Source organism: Aulonocara stuartgranti, assembly GCF_965226115.1.
Source record: "Aulonocara stuartgranti genome assembly, chromosome: 12".
Classification (NCBI taxonomy): Eukaryota; Metazoa; Chordata; class Actinopteri; order Cichliformes; family Cichlidae; genus Aulonocara; species Aulonocara stuartgranti.
This window is the reverse complement of record NC_138948.1, coordinates 20,628,575-20,654,078: the sequence shown is the minus strand read 5'-3', so window position 1 is coordinate 20,654,078 and position 25,504 is coordinate 20,628,575. Positions and strand designations below refer to the sequence as shown.

At 41.8% G+C, this 25,504-nt stretch overlaps 1 protein-coding gene across 1 annotated transcript; it reads left to right on the top strand.

Annotated features, from left to right (window-relative positions):
- The first annotated feature begins 1,634 nt into the window (after positions 1-1,634).
- Positions 1,635-24,555, top strand: epg5 (ectopic P-granules autophagy protein 5 homolog (C. elegans)). Its single transcript, XM_082555432.1, has 46 exons — positions 1,635-1,794; positions 2,135-2,329; positions 4,238-4,894; positions 4,997-5,257; positions 5,339-5,537; positions 5,623-5,762; positions 5,862-5,969; positions 6,064-6,137; positions 6,305-6,413; positions 8,705-8,819; positions 8,899-9,049; positions 9,170-9,331; positions 9,428-9,585; positions 9,847-9,998; positions 10,118-10,258; positions 10,382-10,546; positions 10,630-10,752; positions 10,845-11,107; positions 11,467-11,607; positions 11,708-11,852; positions 12,428-12,625; positions 12,797-12,904; positions 13,006-13,128; positions 13,360-13,526; positions 13,620-13,853; positions 13,979-14,102; positions 14,199-14,343; positions 14,735-14,906; positions 15,004-15,166; positions 15,337-15,479; positions 15,590-15,746; positions 15,998-16,192; positions 16,289-16,502; positions 16,982-17,169; positions 17,569-17,776; positions 17,890-17,965; positions 18,410-18,513; positions 18,629-18,804; positions 19,454-19,678; positions 19,778-19,987; positions 21,104-21,248; positions 21,917-22,159; positions 22,300-22,513; positions 22,602-22,820; positions 22,942-23,056; positions 23,143-24,555. The coding sequence occupies exons 2-46, from the start codon at positions 2,276-2,278 to the stop codon at positions 23,323-23,325; spliced, it is 7,767 nt and encodes a 2,588-aa protein (XP_082411558.1). The 5' UTR covers positions 1,635-1,794; positions 2,135-2,275; the 3' UTR covers positions 23,326-24,555.
- The last annotated feature ends 949 nt before the right edge of the window (positions 24,556-25,504 follow it).

Below are 25,504 nucleotides of genomic sequence, written 5' to 3'. Positions count from 1 at the left end.
CACACGTACAGCCAGCGGACCACATCCGGCCTGCCAGAGAATTTCATATGTCAATTATCAATGGCCCGTCAGTATGTAGGAGCAGGCAGGGGTGAGACTTTACATTGATAGGCACACCATGCAAAGACAGACTGTCATCATACCATTATGCGAAACAAGGAATAGGGACTGATGTTCAGTCTTATAGGCCAGGTACACAAGGCGACCGAAGTTGGATTTAAATGCAAGGGTGTCGGAAAAAGGTGAAAAAACGAGCGAAGACCAGTGGTGTGCGATACTGTAAATTTAGGTATTGAAGATACCAAATAAATAGAGGGCCAGTATTGCCAATACCAATACTGATACCGACACTTTTAACTTATAAAGGCAGTTTATGTAGGGAAGAGTGCTGTGTAATGATTTATGAGATAAATCATGATGAATTTGCAAATTCTGATTTTAACTACAACTAAATCACTGTGAACAATTAGTTAACACAACAAAACACACCCCTCAGCTTTTCATATATTTTGAAACTGGGTTTATTGAGACTTGGAATGTAAATGTTTATGATTTATGATTAGGCTGATGATCAATAATGGGTCAATGACCCTCCTAGGGACACTCCCAATAAGGCTTAAAAATCTGGGACTCTTCACCAACTGCTCTTAGGATTAAAGAATCTTCTTGGACGAGAGATGAAATATCTTCAAGAAACTTAAAGAAGTCCAGTCGCTTTTCTTTCCAAGTTCCTTAGATTGCTTCTAAAGCACTTTGGGTCCTCTTCTGTAGTTTAAATGTGTTATAGGACATAAATAAAATAGACATGACTCACTTTCAGATATTTTTCATAGTGCATGTTTGAGGTATATTTATTTATTTCCTAAAAAATGATCTATTTAACACAATTAAGTGGGCTACATGCCGAACTTAAAGGATTGAAACAAAGTATCGATTCTATTGCAATAATATAGCTCTGATACCAATACCAGCATTGGTATCTTTTATCGATATCTGCCTATCTCTAGCAAAAACGTAAAATAATCAGCAACTGGCTGTATTTCAATGATATCGTAGACTGCAAAGCTGAGTGCAGAATTTAAAAAATTCAGAGCTGGATACAATGATACCCGTTTTTATTTTTAGCCATTTTCCATTGTGGAGAGCTAAAGGTTTTACACTTGTCCATACCTTAAACCTCACGTGTTGTCCCTAGTAGTAAATGCATAAAAATAAGGCTTTTAGGAAAACACTTAATAAACATTTGCTGCCTTGAAAAAGACTCAATTTACATTGCAGTTGTATGAATATTACATAAAATAAACTATATACAAGGTATCTTTGAACACGAGCGATTCATAAATGTCTGCATGTAGCTTAGAGCCATTTGACGCAGTGTCTTACAGTTTCTTACAGTTGAAGTCCAAAGAGCCGTGCTGACACGATTCTTTGTTTGTCACAGCAGATTTTTCTTTATCGTGTAGAAAAACAGTTAAATATGTAACTTCTTTACACTGACAGAAAGGGGAGTTTCACTGGTCGGGCCGCGATGTAAAATGAGTTTGACACCCGTCACTAAAGTATGAACATTTGACAGAAAATCGTCTTTGCCTATTAGGTGTGGCCTATCTGCTACTCCGTAGAGAGGTGGAGCAGTCACGTGATCAGAGATTTTGATCGAGGAGTTCCTGGAACAAACAAAACAAACTGCAGCCTGGCAGCGGACGTGGCTGTCACTGCGTCTCACTCTCTGGGACGAGTGGAAATTTGATTTCTTATTATGTGAGCAGCAGCACGGAAAACCGAGAGCCGCTGGTAAATAAACAACTCAATAGAAACACCGCCTAACGGGCGAGTGGCTCGGCGTTAGCGTAGCTTAGCCTTCGTACAGTGTCACCAACTGTACCTCCGTGGGGCTTCATGGTTTCGTTTTCCCCAAAATGTGCTGTCTGAATATTTTGTTCACGCTAGGTGGCCTGCTAATCTTGATATTCTCCGCAGATGAATCCTGTCAACGGAATATAAAAGTGTGTTTTGTTTACAGTCAGTGACTGTGTTTATCTTGTCAGCACAACCAGCCACGGGGTGCTTATCACAGGAAATACCTCGCTGTTTGTTCCAGCTAATGGTCGCCTGTTGTTTTTGGTATATTTAGATCACCTATAATGACTGCTCAGATGATCAGCGGTTTTCAGGTGATCGGCATCATTTCCACCAGGAAACTCCTCAGTCAGCTGTTTGTGAGAGTGATCTGAGCTGTAAAAACAGCTGATGCGGACACGAACAGACACTAAAAATGGAGGCTGTGAGACCAAAGAAGAACAAAGCAAAGGCCAGCGGAAAATCTCAGGTGATTAAATCAAGTACCTTACAGGTATTCTTTACCTTCTTCTCTTTTCACGAGGGAATGAAGGGCCTTCAAAGTATAAACGTCCCAAACAGAGTGAACACCCCAGTAAAATACATTTCTCTTCACATGTAGGGACAGTTGCAGGTATCCACTTCGATACAGACAGGTGACAAGAATGAAAGTATTGAACCTGTGAACCATCTAGAGAGGGGATCTGCTGCTTTCCCTTGACAGTTTATAATCACTCATCATGGGCATGATTGTCATTGTAGTTTTGAGCTTTTAATGTTTGTTTTTTGTTTTTTTGAACTGTTCTTTTTCAGGTTTGATGATTGTACAGAATACATCTTAAATGAGTTTAGAAAAAATCAAGAATTAGGTACACACACTTGAATTTATTTTAGATTTTCACTAATCCACAGAATGTCGAAATTTTACATACAGGCTCTTACATATCCAAATAATATTAGCAAATTACACCTCAACCAGACACTTGTTGTGCCTATCAACAAAGATTCGGGGATAATTCTGGCTGAATATTTGACAACTCTTCTTGGCAGAATTGGTAGAGTTCATTTAAGTTACCTAGTTTCCTGTTCTTTTAAGCTTAGTCCACAAATTTTCAGTAAGGTCAAGTTTGGGGCTTTCGGGAGCCAATTCCAGAAGCTTAATATTAACCTGCTTTATCCATTCTAAAACAAATTTGGATGTGTATTTGGGATCATTGTCCATTTGGAACACCCAGCATTGTCAAGTTTCAGCCATCTAGCTGTCGATTTGAGATGAAGTTGAAGTATTTTGAAGTGGTCCTCCTTCATTATTCCATCCACTTTGTGCAATGTACCAGTACCACTGGCAGCAAAACAGCCCCAGAGCATGATGCTACCTCCACAAGACTTGACAGTTGATACAGTGTTCTTCAGGTCGAAAGCTTCACCTTGACTTCTCCAAACATACCTCTTCTCATGTTGTCCAAATAAGTCAATTTTGTCTCATCTTACTTTAAAACCAGAGAGTATTTGGCCTCTCCATGTAGGCAGCTACAAATTTCAGTTGATCTTGAAGGTGTCGATTTTAGAACAGGAGCTTCTTTCTTGGTCGGCACCCTCGCAATGACAATGTAAAACTCACTTCACTGTGGACAGTGACACTAGTGTTCTAACACTTTCCCATTCATGGCAGAGCCATGTGAGTTTTGGTGGTTCCTGGGTTGTTGCTGAACATGCAATTTCCTGCCATCTGAGGGTAAAACAAATCACAAAGCAAAGAGGAACTATCAGTTATAGTCAGTAAGTATAGTAACCCCATCCATGGAACCAGAGAGGTTCAGTAAATTGGTTTGATTATTTTGTAGATGATGTGAGTCATATGCTGTGGTTTTTTGCAGTGGCCAGGTCTCATCCCTGTTAAACCTTTTTGGGAGATTTTAAACTGAAAACTGAAATATTAGACACTCTGCCCCAGTCACCAAAACACCACACGAGTAGCTATCCTATGAAAAAACAGCTTGATCCCTGCTTGATCCTCCCAGAGACTTGGAGCATGTACCAATGCAAGTTGAAGCTGTTGTGAAGGCACTTTGTTTTTCCTTTTTCTTTTTTTTTCTTTCAGTCTGTACTTTTATTCTTTAGAGATTGATAATAAATCAAATGACTTGCAAAACACATAAATTTAACATACCACCATGATCCAAACAACAAAAATATCCATGATTACAAATGCAGATTCTTTTTGGCACATTCATAGCAGTGTTTGTTCTGTACTCACATGACTATGGTCACATGTAAAAAGCTGTTACACAAGCTTGGTTTTCCTCCAAAGAGAAATTGATGTGTCATTGTTGATTTTTTTTTCTTTTTCCTTTTCCTTTTTCTTTTTTTTTTTTTTTTTTTTTTTTTTTGCACACAGCTGGTCAGGAAGCAGAAGCAGGCAGAGGAAGACAAAAGAGCCCCAGCTCCCTCAGCTGTACCTGAGGCCTCCACTTCTGACTTCACTGAGATCCCCCTGAGTCTGCCCTATCAGGAAAAGGAGGAGGAGGAGAATAAGCTAGACACTGTTCAGAATCCTGAAGCCACAGCACAGTCATCAGACCTGCCTTCTGAGAAGCAACAGGCAGAAAACACAGCATCATTGCTGAGTAAGACTCTACAGCCAAGTCTGAACTCCTCAACAGTGACATCACAGGTCACAGCGCAAGAGACCAAAAAGGAGGAAGAGGAGGCTGATGTGCAGGAAGCTCAGGGGGCTGGGCTTAAAATTGTGCCACAAACCACTGAGCTTGAAAAGGATGAACAGTCATGGAATCAGCTGTGTGTTTTAACTCAGTTTGAAGCTTCAAATGTCCCAAGTGCCCCAGCACTGTATCCGTCTCTTCCTACACTAGAAGAAGGTTCAGTGATACAGTTCTGTGGGGAAGCTGTGGAAACATGTGGAAAGGAACCTGCAGTTTTGGCACTTCCTGATCAGGAATCTTCTCCTCCAAGTTTGCGGCCTTTGGAGTCCGTGGCCGACCTTTCTCGGAGCAAACTCTACCCAGAATTACCCAAAACAGCTTTAGAGGTTCAGGTGATCTAATGTACCATGAGATCAAATTTATTGCTAATGCTAAGTTTTATTTACAATAAAATGGTCTGTATTACTGTATTATTTAATCTTTTTGCTCTGTAGCCGTTCTCACTGGAGCAGCTGAGTGTTTGGGAGCCAGGCGGAGGGTTGCGAGCATGGCTGGAGGGGGTTGAGGTTTGTGCAGCACAGTTTTGTGCTCTGGCGCGGCAGGAGAAACACGAACTGACTGAACTGTTGCAAAACTACTGGCGTTGCCGCAGACAGCTGACCCAGTCGCACACACAGCTTCACACACAGTCATCTGAGTGCAAAAGCACACAGAATCGTCTGTGGAGCTTCAGAGATGAACAGCTCACACTTCAGGTGTGTTTTACAAAACATCTATAGTACAGAAAGATCAAATGTCCCACTATTGCTTTCACACTTATAATTTCTATCTTACAGGGTGTGTGTGCAGATCAGACAAAGGTATGTGGGTATCACCGCTTCCAGCAGGCAGAGTTTAGTGAGAGTGTGCAGGCTGAGCTGAGAAGACTGTTTGAAGCTTGCAGTGAGCTGCTCCATCAAAAGGTCGTGCTGCATGCGTACACCGCTCTGCTGTCACGCCTGCAGGTGGAATCATACCTGTACAGTCTTATAAAAGGTGGGAAGAATTATTTTACCTGTACTTCTGATATTACTAGTGTAAAATGTATGTGTTACATCAGTTTTGTCTGTTGCTGTCTCAGATTTTCAGTTAGATGGCCAAACACAGCCGTGTTCTCTCCAACCTCTGAAAGAGGCCATCAGCGTCCTGTTTAGTTTCACACGAAGAGTCCTTGATGACACACAGTTCCAGTCAGACATCCATCACTGGCTTGAGAGATTGGTATACACACAAACCCCAAACCATTTTTCAAACGTACTGCCCCAGTGGTCAAGGCAATTTGTTGTTGCAATCCTTGTGTGTTCCTGGTCTATTCTCCAGGTCGCCGTCCTGCTGCATGTTGGAGGGTCAGGGGAGCACCTGTACCTCCTGTGCCACCTTCTCTGCTGTCCTGCTGGGGTGGGAAAGTGGGCTGCACACTTCCTTCAGGTTAGTTAGGAACACACGCCTGTCATTTATCATTTTATCACGTCAATTGCTATACATACAGAGGAGTAGAGTTCTTCTTTATTATCTTACCCAGATCCAAGTTTGGGGGAACACCTCTGGAGTTCAGCAATTTATGCAAGCTCTGGCCATTCTAATGTCACCTGCCAGGTAAAAATGCAAGTCTCTACATGAGTTTCTTCTTTTCACCCACTGACTGTGAGCTATACACTGCAAATTATGCTTTTGGCATTTATGAGAATCCAGGTCATCTTTTTAAGGGCCAACAGTCTAAGATCTCAGAATGTGGAACTTTTTTTTTGCTTGTTTTGACTCAGACATCGTGCAGAGTTCCTGGGCCACATGAAGCCGTGTGAGAGCCAGAGCTCAGGTGCTTCTGGACAAGAATCTGGCAACTGGACCTTAGTGGATGAAGGTGGAGAGGAGGTAAGTTTATTAATGTAACAATTTCATTTTGAAGAAAGAGGCACAGTTCACTTCTTTTTGCAATAAACAACAACAGTGAATCATTTAAAGTACGAGGTGCAAGTTCACCATTTCAGATATACATTTGTACCATAGAAATTGTAAACATGACATGGCAATAAAAAGAAAATAGTTTTTATATCAAAAATGTGATCCAAATGAGTGACTATAACAGGGAATGCTAGTGCTTTGTAAGCTAAATTGGTTTCCCTGTAAGAAAAACAAAAGTAAATTTATATTTTTTTAATTTAACTTCTCATGCAGTATTGTTAGCTTATTTGTGAAAATAAAATGTAAAATTATTATACAAAATTCAGAAGCAGCTGTAAATAAATGTAGGTACATTAACTCCTCACTGACTATTGTCTGCCCCGTAGATAGTTCCTTGGTGCCCTCTAGGTGAAATGTGGCCAGTTTTGGTGCATACATGCTTACAAAATAAGAGAAAGAAACTTCACCCTCTTTTATTTTTAAGGTTTTATGTATCAGAACACATAAAAAAAATTACAGGAAGTCAGCAGGTCTTAAAATTAGCACTCTACAAACCTCAGCCATCCTGCTCTTTTTTTAGAGAGGAAACGCTTTCCTCCGTAAACACTCCATGCCTGTTCAGTCGTCTTGTTGTACTGTCATGAACTTTCTTACTGAATAATGGATTTCTTTTCCCAGGTTAATTAGTAGAAACAAGTCCTTTTTTCTTTCCTTTTCTTTTTTTTTTTTTTAATCAATGCTGACGTCTTACCTCCTTGACATTGTGTTAACACACCTGAACGCTCCAGACCAGCTAACTGCCAGAACTTCTGTTTTTATAAAGGTGCTCATACTTGCCGATGATCAGTTAATCAAGTGCATTTGATTAGCTGGACCTGACTGCTACTTACCCTTTCAATTCCTGTGGAAGCAGTGAGGGTCTACTTGATATTTTTAGACACTGCTTCTCCATTTTAGCTTTGGTTTTGTTAAATAAACAATGACATGGTGTAGTGGGTCATCTGAGGTTGTATTTATCTTATTTTAGGACCTGCTAAGCAACAGGTCTTAAAATCAGATACATTTTCTATTATGTCTTGATATATAAAATGTTAGATGTTAAAGAGGGTGTGCTTTATTTGTAAATAACCACATTTATTGGAAATAACCAATATGTTTTTAAGAAGCATCAAAATGTTATAGTCTCTGAAAATAGGGTCTCTTTTTTCTTGTTTTCTTTCACCAGTTATGATGCAGGCGATAATAAATATTCAGTCTGCTTGTTTGTAAAGAAGAGCTGTCACAGATTGTAAATTTGTAGAGAGTGCTTTTTAAAACAAAATGTTCTTGTCTGTCTTCTGATCTTGAGTCACATCAATGATCTGTGGAGAAATTGTGCTAAATGAACACCTATGACCATTTAAATATCAGTCTGCTGGCTTAAAACCACAACTGCTGCCAGTACTAATGTGTTGCCTAGTGTTACGGATTCAAATATTGGGGGTGGATACAAGAGGAAAAACCACAATAACAACACTGGTCCGGCCGGGTTGATTCAAATGATGATTTTAATGATCACACGCGTGGGAGATGGACACCGTACGCAGACAGCATCAGATCTCAAAATGGTGGAGCATTGATCAAACTCTTATAGCCTCTAGTGGCCCCCACCTAATCATAAAAGCCTAAACAATCACATGCTTTCTCTCACACGGCGCCTAAGCTACGACCTTGGCTCCCTGTTTATCTGCTCCTGCTGAGATGGGGCAGAAAACTCCAGTATGTTCTGTTCTCTTCTAATCAGACAAATAAGGCGATGACTTTCTGCGAACAGTATTTCTTATAACTCAGCAGTATAATGCATCATAAAACAATATCATTCATTCACAATAAATCAGCAGTCTAATGTAATGCAAATCAGTTTAACAAAGGCAATAGTTATCACCTTCTAATTCAGGAGAATAATGCAAACTAAAACTACATAATAATTCACAATCTTTAATTAGGGGTCTAACATGGCATAAAATAATATTATAATCCAACACTAGGAACTGTGGTGTTTTCAAAGCTTTTAAAAGTCACATTATTTTAAAAAACACATTTGTGATTTTTTTTTTCAACATGTTATTACTGTTGTACTGTTAAAAAAAAAAAGCAAGTAGCTTCTGCTTTATATTTTGCCAAAAAAACAAAAATTAAAAAATGCCAGTCGTAGCATATTGCAAATACACGCAACATGTAGTAAGTCGGCCCCTAACGACATTGTTGTCTTCTGTGTTTAGGATGAGGACCCAGAAACCAGCTGGTTGCTACTATGTGAGGAAGATCTGATTTTATTGATTACCCAGTTCCCCTTCCAGCAGCTCTACTCATACATGCTTGGGATGAGCAAGCAGGGTAAGAGAGTCAGTCTGACCCATCTGTGTGTTAGTTTGTTTGACTCACGGTGTGAACTAACAGGTGCGTCTGTCCCCAGGTGTGTATGAGCCCCAGGCCTGCTCCAGTCAGAAGATGATGCGGGTGTTTGCTTTCGCTTCCTCGCTCATTGAAATTCTCGCTCTCGGTCTACAAACCTATAACAGATCCCGATACAGACAGCTAGTCAAACGAATAGGGCACATCATACGGTCAGTTTGCCAAGCACATAAGCAGCTTCTATGTCCTGACACTTCTCAGGCCATATCACAAAGTCAGAGGATGCATTAATAAAATGTTATGTTTGGCTTTTCTTTTCTGCTCTCCCCCAGAATGACAGTTTGCTATGTGAGTGATCACTGGGCCCAGTACGTGAGTGTGACTGATGCCGCTGGATCTAGCTCTCAAGTACACTCTCTGTCTTTGGAAAAACTGCAGATAGAATATGATCATCTTTTCCTCCGAGCTGTTTTACATGTACTCAGAAACAAAAGGTGAGGAGTTAGCCTCAAGTTTCCATTTTAACTGGGAGCAATTTACTTTACAGACTTTGATATTTGTTATTAATTTTGTGTGTTCATCCTCTACAGGTTGGGCATTTGGTTGTTTATGTCTGAGATGCCATATGGGACTTTGTCCAGCTCCATGCTCTGGAAGATTCTTTATGTTATGCAGAGCGCAGAGACTGCAGGGCTAGAAACACTCAGCACAGCTGGTGACACATACTCCTGCATTCAGGCTCTCAGAGGTACAATTAAACACACATAAGATACACAAAGCTTTCACATCCTTAAAACTTGCCTGTTGAATATGTTAATGCTCAGAAGTGTCCACTCAGTTTCATCATCATATTAAAAAGGAACTTTTTAAAATATCCCAAAAACATTCAATTTGAGCTTTGAACAAACTCATTTTCTATTGTACTTCTTTCCTGGATCTAAAGTTGCATCATGTCGGTCTTCTTAGTCTGGAATTGTCATTGTGATTTTATTTTTTCTCTCGGATACAGACCCACAGCATCAGGCGAGTTTTGAACAGTGGCTGTGTGAGGTGAACAGCTCTGACGGCATCTCGCTCCTCACTGCATTAGCACAAATGGCGACACCCACTCAGCGCTCTGACTCACAATTCATCACCACTATAACTCTCCTGATTTACCAGGTAGGGGGGGCTAATTTTTCTGAAACTAGTATCAACTTTGTAACACAACACAATTCATCATCCCTGATTAGGATCTGTACTGTCTCCGTCTGACATCCATTTCCTCATTTTTGCTTCAGGTCTCTTATGTGAGTGTGTCCACCAGAGAAACCTACTCCAAGGTGGGGAGGGAGTTACTGGCTGCTATAGCAGCAGCCCACCCATATGTTATCTCGGTGCTCCTTGAGAGACTGAGGGACACCATACAGACTGTGGGAATGGTTGGTATTGTGATTCCATAATAAAGGTTTTAGCTGTACATGATTTTTAGTCATCAAATGTTTAATTTGATCCATGATCCATCCACTCGTGTGTTTTTATTTGCATGTTTCGTTTGTGTGTAGGTGGCTTTGTACTTGTGTAAAGAGCTGCCTCTGAGTCTTTGGCAGCCGCAGCAAGAAGAAATATGCGTGATTGGAGCGTGGCTCCTTCAGCATCCTCTGTCAGCTGTAGAGAACCGGCTGGCCTGTGTCATCCTTGAGGGTCTGAACTGGGGGTTCAACACTCAGGTAGAGAGGATGTCTTAGACTCCTGACAGTGCATTCGTGAGTTTGTCACAACCAACCTTCACTAACCTTGTTTCCTTATGTAGGATGGCTCTTTGTTCCTGCCTTCAATTCTCCACAATGAGGTGGCACTGCTGGTGGCTGAAGCCTATCAGAAGTACCTTACAGACAAACCATACAGTGGGCTCATATCAGAGGGAATCAAACAGGTGGCACATTTACACTTGCCTCACATCTGCTGAATTCTTTAATGCTTATTTCTGCATTACACATCATTCTCTCTCTTTCTATCTCCTTTCAGGTCTCTTACCTTGCAAGTGTCCTTCGTTTGGGCGTATCTCCTGAAGCATCCTTTAGTCAGTGGGCATGGCAGCTGCTGCTGAGGCTGAAGCTTCATGGCAATTCTCAGAACCCTAAAGGAGCCTGGGTGGTCCCTGCTTTGGCATCCAACCCACCTCCAGAGCTTACGCACTCTCCTAGCATGCACTCTGTTCTGAGGGCTGTAAAAGCAGGCATACCGATTGGATGCTACCTGTCCATTGCAATGACAACCGTGGGACATAGGTTTGTATTCACACACTAGGAGAACATTTACAGCTGACTTACACATTGTGAAGGATTGAACTGGTTAGAGATGGGTGTAGTTTTTGGAAAACTCAGCCTTGTTTTACCCAAGAAAGGCAAAAACAATTTGAAAATAATACAAAATATGATAAAATAATTTAACACAATTTGATATACAAATATTAATCAATTAATGTTGCAAATAGAACTCTTGCTTTTCAGCAAATGTGTATCAGGGGCTAATATAGCTACAGTATATTATGTAAGGTGTAGATGCGCGAGGTTTCTAACTTTAGTTGTATGGCAGTCACATGTATAAGTTGAATAATCTTGTGTGGATTTTGTCTTTATTTTTTCAGCCTGGAACATTTCTGTACTGATGGTGTTGGCTTGTTGAAAAGTCTGATTCAGTCTCGCCATCTGAGAGCTGCTGTGCATCTGTTAGATAACATCCTACCCCCAACCTATCCTCTTAGCTACTACCTGCTCAACAACGCTCAGTAAGAAACAGGCATCCTTCGTAACACATGTAAAATCTGCAGCTAACTCGAGCACTGACTTTATTCCGACACCTCTTGTCTTGCTCTTTGTTAATGGCAGGTTTGTAAGCTGTATTCAGTTGTTCTTGCAGTACGACAGCGTGTGTCCTCAGGGCATGACGCAGCAGGTCACGCATCGAGTGGCGCCACTTCTCACTGGAACCAGTTATGGAGACAACGTCCGTCTGCTGAACAGTGTCATTCAGGTGCATGGTGAAACTTTTGTGCATGTTGTGTGCAAGATTCCTGAATTTATATGAGAAACAATGGAAAAAAAAAATATGGAAAAGAAGCAGATTTTAATTATTGTGTGTCCAGGAAAAAATGCAATAATGTGCATTTATTTTTTGGTTGTTTAAATTACTATGAAACAGTAATTAAATTACCAAGTATTTTCCTCACCCTCAACATTGCTGCCCCTCTCTAAGCCTTTTCTGGAGGTTTCTTCCTGTTAAAAGGGAATTTTTCCTTCCCACTGTCACCAAATATTGCTCATAGGGGGTCATCTGGTTGTTAGGGTTTTCTCTCTATTATTATAGGGTCAACACCTTATAATATAAAGCACCTTGAGCTGACTGTGGTAGTGAATTGGCACTATATAAATAAAGTTTTATTTAATTTAATTATTCGGGGTAGTTGAACAAATTTTGAGCCAGCCAAACCATGTTAGAAGGGGTTTTGTTTTATCTTACTTTTTTTTTGTTTTTACATGTAAACACACTCAATAATTCAGTCCTCATTACTTTGGGACTCATTACTCATTTTTTAACTCATCTTTCAGAGTCATGTGGTAGAAAGTTCGAAACCAGGCCTTGTTGGAGCTGCAGCAGTTCTGGAGTTTTGGGTGGGAATTCTGACTCAACAGAACTTGTGGTACCGAGACAAAACAGTCCTGTTCCTCATGGATCAGATCTGCTGCGCTGCCTTCACTTACCACCAGGAGGAATGTGTCCAAAAACTCCTGTACCAGCAACATAAGGTATTTACAGTGTGGTGTTTGATTTGCATGATTAAGCAACCTCTGAACTTCACATTAATATTTAATGAGACACAAACCAAACAGACTGGGAATAAGGTGAGGAAAGCTAATTAGCAGCAATGTTTGGGGGGGGTTCTGTTTTTTGTTTACTGTTTTTCATACCCTCTGCAGACTGCTTTGGGTTATCATGGAGACCGGGGTCTGCTCTCTTCTCTGGTTGGTTGGATTTCTGGAAATGCCACACCCTCCTTCATCGAGGGCCAATCCTTGAGTGCTGAGGTGAGAGACAACAAAGCAACAACCACATGTGTAAATACAATTGATCACATTAGTAGAATTCTCCATCCTCACTGGCCTGTTAACATTTATGTTTTCTTTAGATCTGGTTTGCCTGGGTGGTGCTGAATATGGAGGGTGTGTTTGAGGAAGATTCTCAGCTGAGGCGCTGTGTTGAGCATGAACTCCTGTCAGAGCTTAATATCTCCCCCGAACAAGCCTTAAAGGTAGACAGTTTATCAGTAATAGGTTCATTATCTCATTACATAATGTGACATTTTACATCCTTGTTCAGAGAAGATGTATTCTATGACCTTTGAATAAAAGTGAACAGACTATTTGCAAAACTAAAGAGCAGAAATATCATAGAAAGTACTTAGGATCCTGGTCTACTGCTGTTCAATGATTTGGAGTGTTGTGTTTAGATGATGTTAACAATATTTCTGTTTCTGAGCCAGAAGGCTCAACAGAGGCTTAAGTTGCCGGTAGCCCCGTCTCTGCAGAGGCTTCAGGTATATCGTTGGGCATATCAGGCCGCAGCTACACCACCTGATCACCCCCTCCTACCCCTCATCTGGCAGAAATTCCTGCAGCTCTACCTTAGACAGCCTGGACCTGAGTACGGGTATGATAAACATGCTCATGTGTTATGATCCCCAGTCAAAGAAAGCAGAGAATAGGCAGAATCTGTATCTATCTGTCCATGTGTCTCTAACAGGCTGGCTGCAGGAGGATGTATCGGCAAGAGGTTCTTCCAGGCCTCTTCCCAGGCTGCTTTCCTCCGAGATCTGAGGCAGAGAATACAGGAAGTGTCTGACTTCCACCACGCTGCCAGTCAGGCCCTCCGGGTACTCCCACCGAACACACCCTCATCAGACCAGGGTGACGAAACCCCCAATAATCCCGGACCACCTTACCTCACTTCTCCTCAGCTACATACAGAACTGGTCAGGTATGGTGCTGATCCTGAGACAGAGCTTTTATAAAATCTTTCTTATTTTTTGTTTAAAGATCATTTCCTATATTCCAGGCTATGGCAGGCTCTAAATTCTCAGCTGCTTGTTTGTTTGTCTGCAGGTTGTTTGGAGTATTTTCTGTGTGGCTGGATGACGAGACTCTGCAGAAGCAAGAAGTGTATCTTCCCTCTCTTCCTCCAGAGTATGAACCACACAGACTGGCACAGGTCATGCAGTGGCATCAGGTGAGTATAATTTTTTTTAATATATATATATTATAATATATGATTCATTTATTAATTGTTTTTGTTTTGTGTTGTTTTTTGGGGGTTTTTTTGTAGGAACTTTGGCTGGAATATGTGGACCAGGAGCGTCTACAATATGATCAGAGGGAAGTTTTGTCTCTTTGGAAGAAGGTGCAGAGTGAGCCAACATTCCTCCAGACTCAAACCTCTGGTTTCACTGACTACACCAGCCTCAGCAATGGTACGGAGCCAAGCTTTATAGCCAAACGATTAAGCAGGGGTTAATTAAAAAGAAAATATACAGATACCAAAAATGCAATTCTGTAAGAAGTTTATATACTGTGTGTCAGCTTCAGAACAATAAATAATATATTCTCTGTTCGAGATATTTTTCACAGGAGACATTTTCACTTTTTATTTGTTAGTGTTTTTCCTGCTATTACATGTCAGAAACTCCTGTAATAAAGAATTGTTCTCTTGTTGATTTAATTCCCTTTTCTCCTTTGTCTTTGAGACCAAAATTATGTAGACCAACTATACACAAGTGTATTTGTTTCACTTTTCATATGTGCCACAATCTACTTCTACTTCCAAATCTAAAAATGCTTGCATTTGATATTGTCTTAATTCAGCAAGGGAGCGTATCCTGTCCAATCTGCAGAAACATCCAGTTCCCCGTTTAGCTCCTGAACTGCATAAGCTGAAGGCACCAGTACCTGAAGTGCCTTCCGCCTGTCTCACTGACTGTAAAGCTGCCTGTAAACTGTTAGAGCAGGACCTCAGCATTTTGCAAGATCAAGCCAGGTATGTGTAAATCATAAAATAAAAGCTTTTATTTTGAATTATCTATAAACATAAACAAGTCGCATGCAGATTCCCAAGTAATTTATCTTGGCACCAGGATTGCTGTAGCACGTGAAGCCCAGCAGGTGGCAATGGAGCAGGAGCTGCTGGAGAGCCTTCCTGTACTGTTTAAGAACCGACCAGAGCAAGTCACCATGGCCCTGGAGTGTAAAGGGAAGGGTGGACAGCCATGCCAAGGAGCTGCAAACATCACTGTCACGGTAAGACCTCTCACACTGCAGGCTAGCCACGTTTTAAGTTACAGCTTTGGTATGTTTTATTAATCTGTGTGTGCGTGTGTGTGTGCGTGTGCGTGTGTGTGTGCGTGTGTGTGCGCGTGCGCGTGCGTGTGCGTGTGTGTGTGTGTGTGTGTGTGTGTGTAAATTTGTAGTGTGAGCTTGTGCAGAAGCAGGAGGCAGTGCAGACTCAGATAACATCACTGCGCAGGGACATCAAAAAGCTTCAAACCGATGCTATGGCTCCGCCACCTGAAATCCTGGCCCAGGCTGCCGTTCACACTGAAAACTTCATCACGTCAGTGCAATCAGATTTTATATCATTCATATCAAGATGCATTATATTGACATATATGAAGGTAGATGGGGAATGTCTTGACTCAAGTGCACCTTGTTTCATGGTCTTAGGGCTTTGGTGAATATGCACAAAGCACAAAAATCTCCTGCAGTCCAGAAAGTTGGTGTGTCTGCTTTTTACAAGGTGGTCTCCTTTGTATGTGAGGACACGCTCCGTCATCCACCAACTCGTCAGTACCTGTCTTCATGTGTGGAGGTACTGGGACAGGTGTGTATATGCTCTAACAAATACATGCACATATTGCAGAGTAGCAGTGTTTTTATTTATTGTTGTGTGGAATATATAAGTACAAAAAATGGGTATTTGAGCCAGCTGGAGTACTAGAGAATAACCATAACCACCTTGAATAGAGGGCATAAAGCATTATTGTGTACATAAAGAACACACATCATAGATATGTTGGATGGATTAGCTGCGATTAACTACTCAAATTAAAGTGTATTTAATTTTGTGTGTAGGTATTTATCCAGGGAAATGCAGAGGAGTGTGGCCGTGTCCTGAAGACTATCCTGGAGCAGCGGCGGCTTTGCCCTCTCATTTCCCCCTTCTTCACTCCCAACGCAGCGCCCAGTCAGCTGGTGTTTCTCTACCAAGACGTCGTGACATCGCTGTCCCTCGACAGCGCCGATGTCGTTTTCATGCTGCTCACTAAGGTTAGTCCACGTGCAAGTGGAATGAAGAAATGGGATGTATACGCCGCAAACCACGTGCCAGTTACAATGTCCACTTCTGACTCTTTTCCCCTGCAGTTTGATTTGTCTCAGTGGCTGAATGAAGCCCATCCCGTGTTTTCGGAGAGGACACGTTTGCTGGAATTGGTCCATGGAGCTCTCTGCGTCTGCGGCCGAGACCCTGAGCCTGAGTTTCTCACGCCTTTTCACCTTTTCACCAAACACTGGACCTGGCTTTTACGGCATCATTTCCCCGACCATTACAGCGATTGCCTTCGCCTCCTCATGACCAGTGAGTTGATCTGTTCTGAAGTGATAAATTGCGATTACCCTCGATTTATTTATTTATTTTTTTGTCATTTCTTTCCCTTCAGTGTAGTAAAGAATGAAAATTTCCTTAAGAGACATCTTTCTTGGACTCTTATATTAAGCAGCCATTTTTCCCTTCTTGCACATCACGTTAGACCCTGACTGCTATTTATTCTAGAAAATGAATCTAAGAAAATGCATTAATCTTCCTGAAAGGATGCAAGTTACGATTAAACTGATTAATGAAAAATGAAGTCAGTTCATTTTGAACAACAGATGCAAATTTAGTGTCAGTGAGTGGTTCATCATTGTTTGGCTTTTGTTTTTCTGGTTTTTGTTAAGAGATTATTCCAAATGGAGCCGCTGATGTCAGCTGTGATTACAGAACTAATCAAGAATAATCAGTTTGGGTGTTTTGTTGGGAACTTCTTCAACAGAAGGATTTTTTTTTAACCTCCTCAGGCTCATCCAACCAGCTGCTCAGTCCGGAGTGCTGGAAAGTGACTCTGCGAGTGCTCGGCTGTTTACCTCCATCCCGCAGCACCAAGGGCAAAGCTGAAGCAGCTGTGTGCAGCACTGAAGTCTCCACCCGTGGTGTCGCACCCCCAGCCTCCCCCTACAGGTCCCCCATCACCCTCTCTCCTCAGCAGGTAGTCTTAAAAGTGTAAAGTGTGCATGTTAGTCCCCGTAGGGAAATAGTTCCTCTGCATTTAACCCATTCACCCAGTGAAGCAGTGGGCAGCCACCAATGCAGCGCCCGGGGAGCAGTGTGTAGGGACGGTACCTTGCTCAGGGGTACCTCAGGGTAGCCGTTCAGTGGAGTCGAACCACCGACCTTCCGATCATGGGGCCACCACTCTACCTACTGAGCTATCCCTGCCTAGCTTGTAGGCAGGGATGTCTTGGCGTTGTAAATATGTGATTCACATCTCTATTAAGAGTCAGCATGCTGCGCGTTAAGCCGAAGTTTCTTGCAAAATGCAAGTTTGTTTTTGTTCAGTTTTATGACGTTTAAATCTTCGTTTTTGTATTTTATTTGTTGCTAACAGGTGGATGAGACAGTCGATTGGCTGAGTGACTACTTTTTACGAAGTCGTCTCAGTAAGACGGACCTCCGCAGCTTCGGCCTCTATGCTTCCTGGACTCCCTACATCGAGGACGTCGTTTCCTTCTGGGACCATTTGATCAGTTGCCTCATCAATGTGCAGCTCAACAGCTGCGCCCGAGAGTCAGTGGGCAGCAGCAAAATAATGAAAGGTAGCTGCAGATTATTAACTTACATTTATGTCAAACCTCTGAGTTTAACTTCTAGTTTTGTGCATATCGGTTGTAATGCATCATTGTGAAAAAGAAATATGGCACTCTCACAGCTCTGCAGGACCTGCACAGTAAGACTGTGAAGTTATTTAAGCCATGGATCTTTCCTGTGGACGCTGGCGAGGGCGGGTAAGTGTCTCACATCTCAGACAGGAACAAAGATCTGCTATCAGTTAGCAAGAGTTAAAACAGATGTGAGCATAGAGCTAATTTTAGACGGGGCAGTTATATAAGCTGATCTTTCTTAGTTTTCTTAGTTTCTTTTCACAGGGCAGTCATTAAAGGTTACAGTCATTACTTAACTGAATTGAATCTTTCAAACCTCTGAATCACACTATACATTACCCAGAATAAAGCACTGCTGTAGCATTGTTCAGAAAAAAAAAAGAATGCATTAATTATTTATTGAATGGCACACAAGAATGTCAATAAAGTATGTCCTTTTACATCTCATTGTCATTAATAGAAGGGACCTGATAGGTGAATTTGCAGTTTGATTCTAATTTTAGAGGACAAACCAGAGGAACAGCAAATTATGGACAAATAATCTCAATAACTGCATCTTTATCTCAGTAACATCAAGTGTTACCCCTGGCTGGAGACGGATGCGAGTGCAGCAGGATGTATGGTTGGCCTCTACATTCAGATCACTGACCTGCTTCATCACAAGTTCAGAGGCAAGTAACAGTTTAAGCTACAGTGATCTTTGTCGTCTGTGCTGTAATAACACGGAGAAGCTAGAACCATAAAGGATGTGTTTACTTACACGTTGTGTGCGTGTTTATGTTGCAGATCGTCTGCTGCCTGGTCAGAGGGGTGCTCTGTGGCTGTGTATGATGCAGTACTGTGAGAGCTGTACCTCACCACGCACACCGGAGTACCTGCTCTACTTGTATCACACACACCTACGCAGCCTGCCCTGGAGACACCTGCACCCTGACACTAAGCTCATGGAGCAACTCTTCAGTGTGAGATACTTTGCCCCTAGACCCCTAACACCTCACACTGATTTAGACATGTATGTCACAGGGAAGCTTGTTAACCTGAGACCATGATCCTTGGCCCCAGTTTCTATTAGTAGCCTGCACTTACAGAAATACAGTCACAGCTCCTTGTTCTTGGAAAAAAGCTGTGTCTCAAAGCCCCTATCAATCATTCTTTGAAGGCTATCCTGTGGAATCTATTGGCATAGATAGGATACTTGAATTCATAATAATAAAGGTCTGATTGAAAGATTGATAAGAATGCATGCTTATCTGTGAACACTGAAGAGCAGCAGAAATTGATATTGGAAGCATGAAGAAGGTTACCAAGCAACCTCTTACATTATTCAAGCTAATATATTAAACTTTAAACACTTTTGATATGTGTGCATCATTATGGGGTTTAATACTCCTACTACGGAGATGTTTAATGATTTATCATAAATAAATTCATCAGTGTCTTGATATTTACACTGTTATAGCTACTTTCACAGTAACAGGAGCCTAAAATGTGCATTTTACATTTACCTTGCATTAAGTAGATGTTGTAACTGATACTTTGAATACAGTCCAAAGCAAAAGGGTTTGATGTGTTTGGTGCTTTTTCGATTACTTGTGCTTCTTGTGCCTACAGGTGGAGAGAGGAAGTCCCAAGAGCTGCTTCCTGTTTATGGGAGAAGTGTTATGTGAAGTTAACTGGGTCAGCATCCTGAGTGACCACTTACAAACACCTCCCGGCTCCACAACATATCCAGCTGTGTCAGAAATGGCCACACAGAAAGAGTCGCACACTATGTTGGTATACCTGCTCTACATGCTCGTTTTTCTGGCAAAGGAGGAACAACTCCTGAGTCAGCAGGTGAGTTCAGGCTAGTGTGGTATCATATCAGAATCAAGAATCAGACCTGTTTCCTTTTTTCAGTCATTTTTCTTTCTTTTTTTCCTGTTTAACCTCCAGGACTCACCTCTGTTCAGTCTGCTGGTTCAGTCCACATCTCTACCCTGGCACAAACTGGACCTGTCCTCGTACCAGAGCATTCTGGGATACGTTAGCACCCACTACCCTCCCTCTTTGCTTCTCAGTGCTGATTCTGCACCTCAGCTGCTGCTGAAATCACTCCGTAGTGCTGCTGGGCTCCACCCCTGCCCCGGTGAAGCTCCACACCAGGTGAGACGTTACAATCCTGTTTGTTTTCTGCATCAGATTTGTTAAGGTGGCGTAAATCTCTTAAGGCAGGTTAAACCAGCAAATGGATTACTCTGAGAACGTTTCAACTCTTGCTTTTGACTTGATCAAACCAATGACAGAAAATTATAAAATATAATTATTAGAATAGTATTATGCTGTATAAAATATATGGCTTGTGTTGAAGAATATAGGAATTTTTGAACAACTTCTATTTCTGTCAGCATCTTGAGTTCACTAAACTGGCATGCCTGCTATAAAAGTGCAAGGTTTGGAACATACACATGAAACTTAAACGTAAGCAGTTGCTGCGTTCGGGGAACTCAGGATGTAAGTCAGAGCCTTGGTCTGGGGCAGATTGACAGGAAAACTCGCGTGTTTCATGGCAGAGCTCCTTGACCCAGAATCCTACCACAGAGCCACTGTGCTGTCAATAACACTCAATCTGTGTAGCTGCTTTAGATGTATGTTTGCAGTACGACATTTTATACATCATGTGATATTTTTCCCAAAATATCCAATGTCCAAAAAAATATATTGGCAAGCTCTGTACAATCCTTCTAACTTTACATACGACTGTTTCAGGATCTAACAGAAATACGTGGCAAAAGCTGTGGAAAAGAAGAATACATTTAACATAAAGCATGAAACTCACTGTAAATTTAAAACAGACATATTTTACTTATTATCTACAAGGTTTTCCTCTCACAGTAAGGAGCAATAAACAGTTCCTCACTAGTCTAAAAAATAGTCTAATTTTTGACAAAATGCGGTCGTTTACTTCCATTTATTGTGGGCTTGGTAATTTGGGGCTTTTAACAATTTTCTTTAAACAGTAATTTTCCAAGGGTGGAATGATTGTACAGCATCTTTAATAACTTAAAAAAAAAACAAGAATAGGAGTTAATGATGTAAAATAATCACGTCCATTTTCGGCCTGAATTCATTTAAAGTGTTTCATCTGTTTTAGCAGTCAGGAACCTTTAGTTTACAGAGAACTGATATATATTTTATAGTCAATAGTATAACAACAAATAAAAAAATATGAAAAAACCCTACAATTTCTTTCGTTTTTTGTTTGTTTGTTTTTCATATCAGGAAGAGACGCTAAAGGCTGGAGCCTACATTTGCTGGTGTGTGCAATCTCTGGTGACTCTGGAGCAAGGAGGCAGCATCACCCTCACCAGCCTGGAGGCTCAACTGGAAACACTTTTGGAGAGTATCATAACCTTCAACCCACCAGGTGAATTGTCCTCACCATCTTGCTAATCAAAAGCTTCAACCATCAGTAAAAACAGTCTTCTATAACAGAGATGTCAAACTCATTTTACGTGGTGGGCCACATATACAGCCCACTTTGATGCTAAGTGGGCCAGACCAGTGAAACTCCTTTCTGTCAGCGTAAGAAAGTTTAACTGAGCATTTAATCTCTCAAATATCTAAATATAAGAAAAAGAAGTGCAGTGAATGTAGTAAATGTAATTGGAAGAAATAAATGTGTAAAATTTCAGTAAAAGAAAGAAAGAGTCTGTTAGCTCGCAGAAAATATCCCTTTGCTTTTTACTCTGAAGCTTTTTTATTAAAACAGAACTTTCTATTGTAAAGAATTGTTAAAAACAAACAAACGAACAAAACAAAACAGGAACCTTTCTGTGATTTTAATTGTTTTTTTTTTATTGTATTGCTTAATTACTTTGGTGTAGTATGATTGGTCACGGGGGAGGTCTTTATCAGTAGGAGAAGCTGCTAAACTTATAAAAATACAGTTAAAAGTCCAAACTGTATGCCCTCCTTCTTTTTTTCAATGCTGGGCCGAATTGGAGTCCTTGCCAGGCCAATTCTGGCCCTGGGCCTTATGTTTGACACTCCATTTCTACAGCCTTATTTCTACTCCTTCCTGTTCCCTTTCAGAGGTGGATTTGGAGCAGAGGCACATGGCGTTCTGCAGTCTCTTCAGTGATGCTTTGGCTTTGCTCAACGGCGTGGGCGTCTCAACAGGCGAGGCACTCGCTGCCCATGTCATTACCTGGCTGGACAGGAAAGGGAGGGGCTTTCCAACTCTTCCCCTTCTCACAGCCTGCTCCCGTTGCCTTGCATCAGTGCGACACATGACACGCATCATGGAGGCATGCATTACAGGGTACTTCAACCATGGTAAGTAGCAGTTTAGGGTATGCTACTTCAGTGCTACCATTTCCCCTGAAAGTTGGTTTAGTCCTTTTCTTTTCAAAACATTTGAAGGATGTCCGAAAATTGGCTAATTTTTTTTTTCCACATCCGTGATTTCAATTCAGCCGAGGAAGAGTCTGTAAGGTGGGGACCTGTGTTGGCATCGCTGCAGGTGCCCGAGCTCACAGTAGATGACTTCCTTTCTGAGAGCCAATCAGGAGGCAGTTTCCTGACGCTCTACGCCTTTATTCTGCAGCGTCTCAACAGTGAATACACAGCAGCCAATGAGAGGAGGACTCTGGCTCTAATTAACACTTGGACCAATCAGGTCTTTCCCAGGTTTGTCCCTTTCACTCGCTCTTGTGTAGCATGTAGCGTTTGTCCTCTGTGAGCTGTAAAGATATGAACATGTTTCATTTGTCTCTAGCGGTCCGGCTGATGAAGCCAAGCTGTTTCTGTGGTGGCACAAATCCCTGAATCTTTCAGCGGAGCAGCTACAGCCACAGGCAGGCTTGACTGAAGTATCAGGTGTGGTCTTGGGCCTGATGAGGTTTCAAACTAGGCTGCTTCAACTGGGAGAAGAAAGACTGAACTCCGGCCTGCTCGGAGCTATAGGCCTTGGAAAAAGGTCTCCTGTCTCTAATAGGTGAGCTGGCTTGCACATTATTAGTAAATCAAAACACCTGTAGTCCATAAAGAGTAAAAAATGTGTAAAAACAAATTCACAAATGTTCATAACCTAACTGTTTATGTATACAATGCTTTAGGTTCAGGGTGGTGGTACGCAGTCTGGCAGCTTTTCTGTCCATTCAAGTGCCATCAGAGAGCGAGCTTCGACTTCAACCCACCACTGACTTGCAGCTCTCTGCAAAAGCACAGCAAGTATGCAAAAACTTGAAGTGTTTCATTTTCTAGTTTGTAATTATCACCTAAAAATAACTTCTTTTTTTCCTTTCCGATGGTTTCAGATGTTGGGGACGCTGGAAGCCATGCCCAGTAATAAGCAGTACGCCGAGTTAGAGGACTCTGTGAATAAAGCCGTCCAGTTCATTCGCTACCCAGGACATTGTCTCAAAGATGGACCCCGGCTGCTGGCCCTCCTAGCTAACCTCCTATACCCCGACCTCAGATACCTGCACATTATCCGCTGACTGTGAACTCACCTTCTACCTGAGAGTAAACAATTGTTCAATAGAGTCAAAAATCCTGAAGGAGCACAAAAGTTTTAAGTGATGAAGACACTTGTTCTGAATTGCCTTTTTATTGTGTCAGCGGGGGACTTGTGTGACAGAAACTTACTCATTAAAGCTGACTGAACATTTGTGAGGAACAAACCTCTTGACTGCTAGAGTACAGTGAAGGAACACAGACCGTCAGAAGTTTAAGCAATCATGTGTGCTAATCTTTGACATTTAGGCACTTTATTTTCTTCTGATGTTCATGCCTTGTTGCTTTTTGCATAAGTTGCCTGTTGATTTTCAGCTCCATCGGTTCTGTTCTTGATTTGAGAGGATGTTGCATGTATTTATTGAAGTAGAACTCATGAATCAGAATTCAGCAGCAGGCTCTGTGGGTGTGAGTTTCACACCTGTACATGGAATCTAACAGGAAAGAAAGATGAAGGGTCCACAGATTATTTAGAGGATGTTAAAGGACTCATTTAATAGACCTATAGGTTTGGTAGTACCTTCTTAAAATAGGGTGTGGGACATACCAAGAATGCTGGTAGTTGGGGTTCATTGCTTAACACAAGTCTTGTTTTTTGCTGCTGATGCTTGCATATCCATGATCCGCAGTCTGAAATATTTCAATCCAAGGTGCTGTATACAGTAGGAGGTGATCATGTCTAGTAACAGCACATTTGCCAGTATTATGTTCATTTCCAGCCAAAAGTGCTTTCCTTGTTCTGCCAAAGAGATGTTATTTTCATCTGCTTAGCTACTTAAACCTCCTTAACCGTGATCTCTGGTTGTGTCATCAGTGTCCGTTAAGTCCAAAACTACAGTCTGGAAAAGCGAAGTACAACTTGTCTTCCTTGTAGAATTGTATGTGCAGTGTTATTCAAATTGCTAATGGTATAAGGAGGTTTTAATGCTGTTGAAGCTAGAACAGAACTGGACAGCTTTCTTACTTTAATTACTCCTGTCAACTCACCACTTCTGTTGCTCTGTGCCATCTCAGTAATCATCGAGCTGCACTTCAGCAGCCTGCAGCTCGCCTTATCGCTGGTATTATGTGGTGACTGTTAATGTCAAAAGCGTTTCTTTTTTATGAGTCAGTGATCAGGAATGGGTCTGTAAGGACTGCTGCAGGAGGTGTACTCCGTAGCCAAGCAGAACAAAAGAGACATGACTGCTCAATAAAGGGAACTGAACACCTCACAGCTGGTATTTATCAATATAACGCAGCAATCTGGGACCAGATGTTGCACATGGAGCCGCTGAAAGCACAAACAGGACCGGTCCAGACAGCAATTAGAGGTACAATGCATTGTTCAGCCTCTACAACAAAACAAAGTTGTCTTTATCTTCACATTCTGCTCATAATGCTCCCGACGGATAGACTTAAACTGCATCTTCCTCGTCAAAGAAGGCAGTTATGACAGAACCTATTGTGGACTGATTTTCATGGACAGCCACATCCTCCTATTCTCTTCACATGCACAAAGTAACAGTACATGCCCACCACTAAAAAAATGTTTTGAAAAAAGTACTCTTCCCCTATAAATAGAGCCTTTAAAAAGCAGGGGGTGTTGAAAATGAGCTTTTGTGTGCATGCATACATCCAGCATTTGACACCACCACTTCTGTCTCAGAGAAAAACCTCTCTTCGGGCAACTGTGGTCTCTATGGTTACTGGAAGGGTGGAAGTGAGAGAGGAGGTGGAGACAACGGGAGAAAAGAAGGGGAGGTGGGAGATGCTTGCAGACACTCACCATCTCCTCTTGGCTCTCAAAATCGGCCTTCGGTGCGTTCTGTGAAGCCGTGTGTGTTTGTCTCTCACCGTCTAATTCGACCTTCTGTTCTCCCGTCTCTCAGCTCAGGTGGTGAAGTGCTGTGGAGTGGTCGGTACTAATGTGAGAGAGTTTGCTCTGGAAACATTAGCCTCATAAAATTTCTCCTCCCAAACCCATTCACCGTGTCCTCCATCCCATCCGACCCGCATACACATGCACATGCTCGGCGGGACCCGTTGCTGATATTCTTAGCAGACACATCACTGTCTGGCAGATCCCTGTGTCACCATGGAAACCCAGCATCACCCCGTTTCGGTGCACACTCAGCATCAGAGGAGCACGTGGATGAGCTCCCAGGCAGTCATCAATGGCTA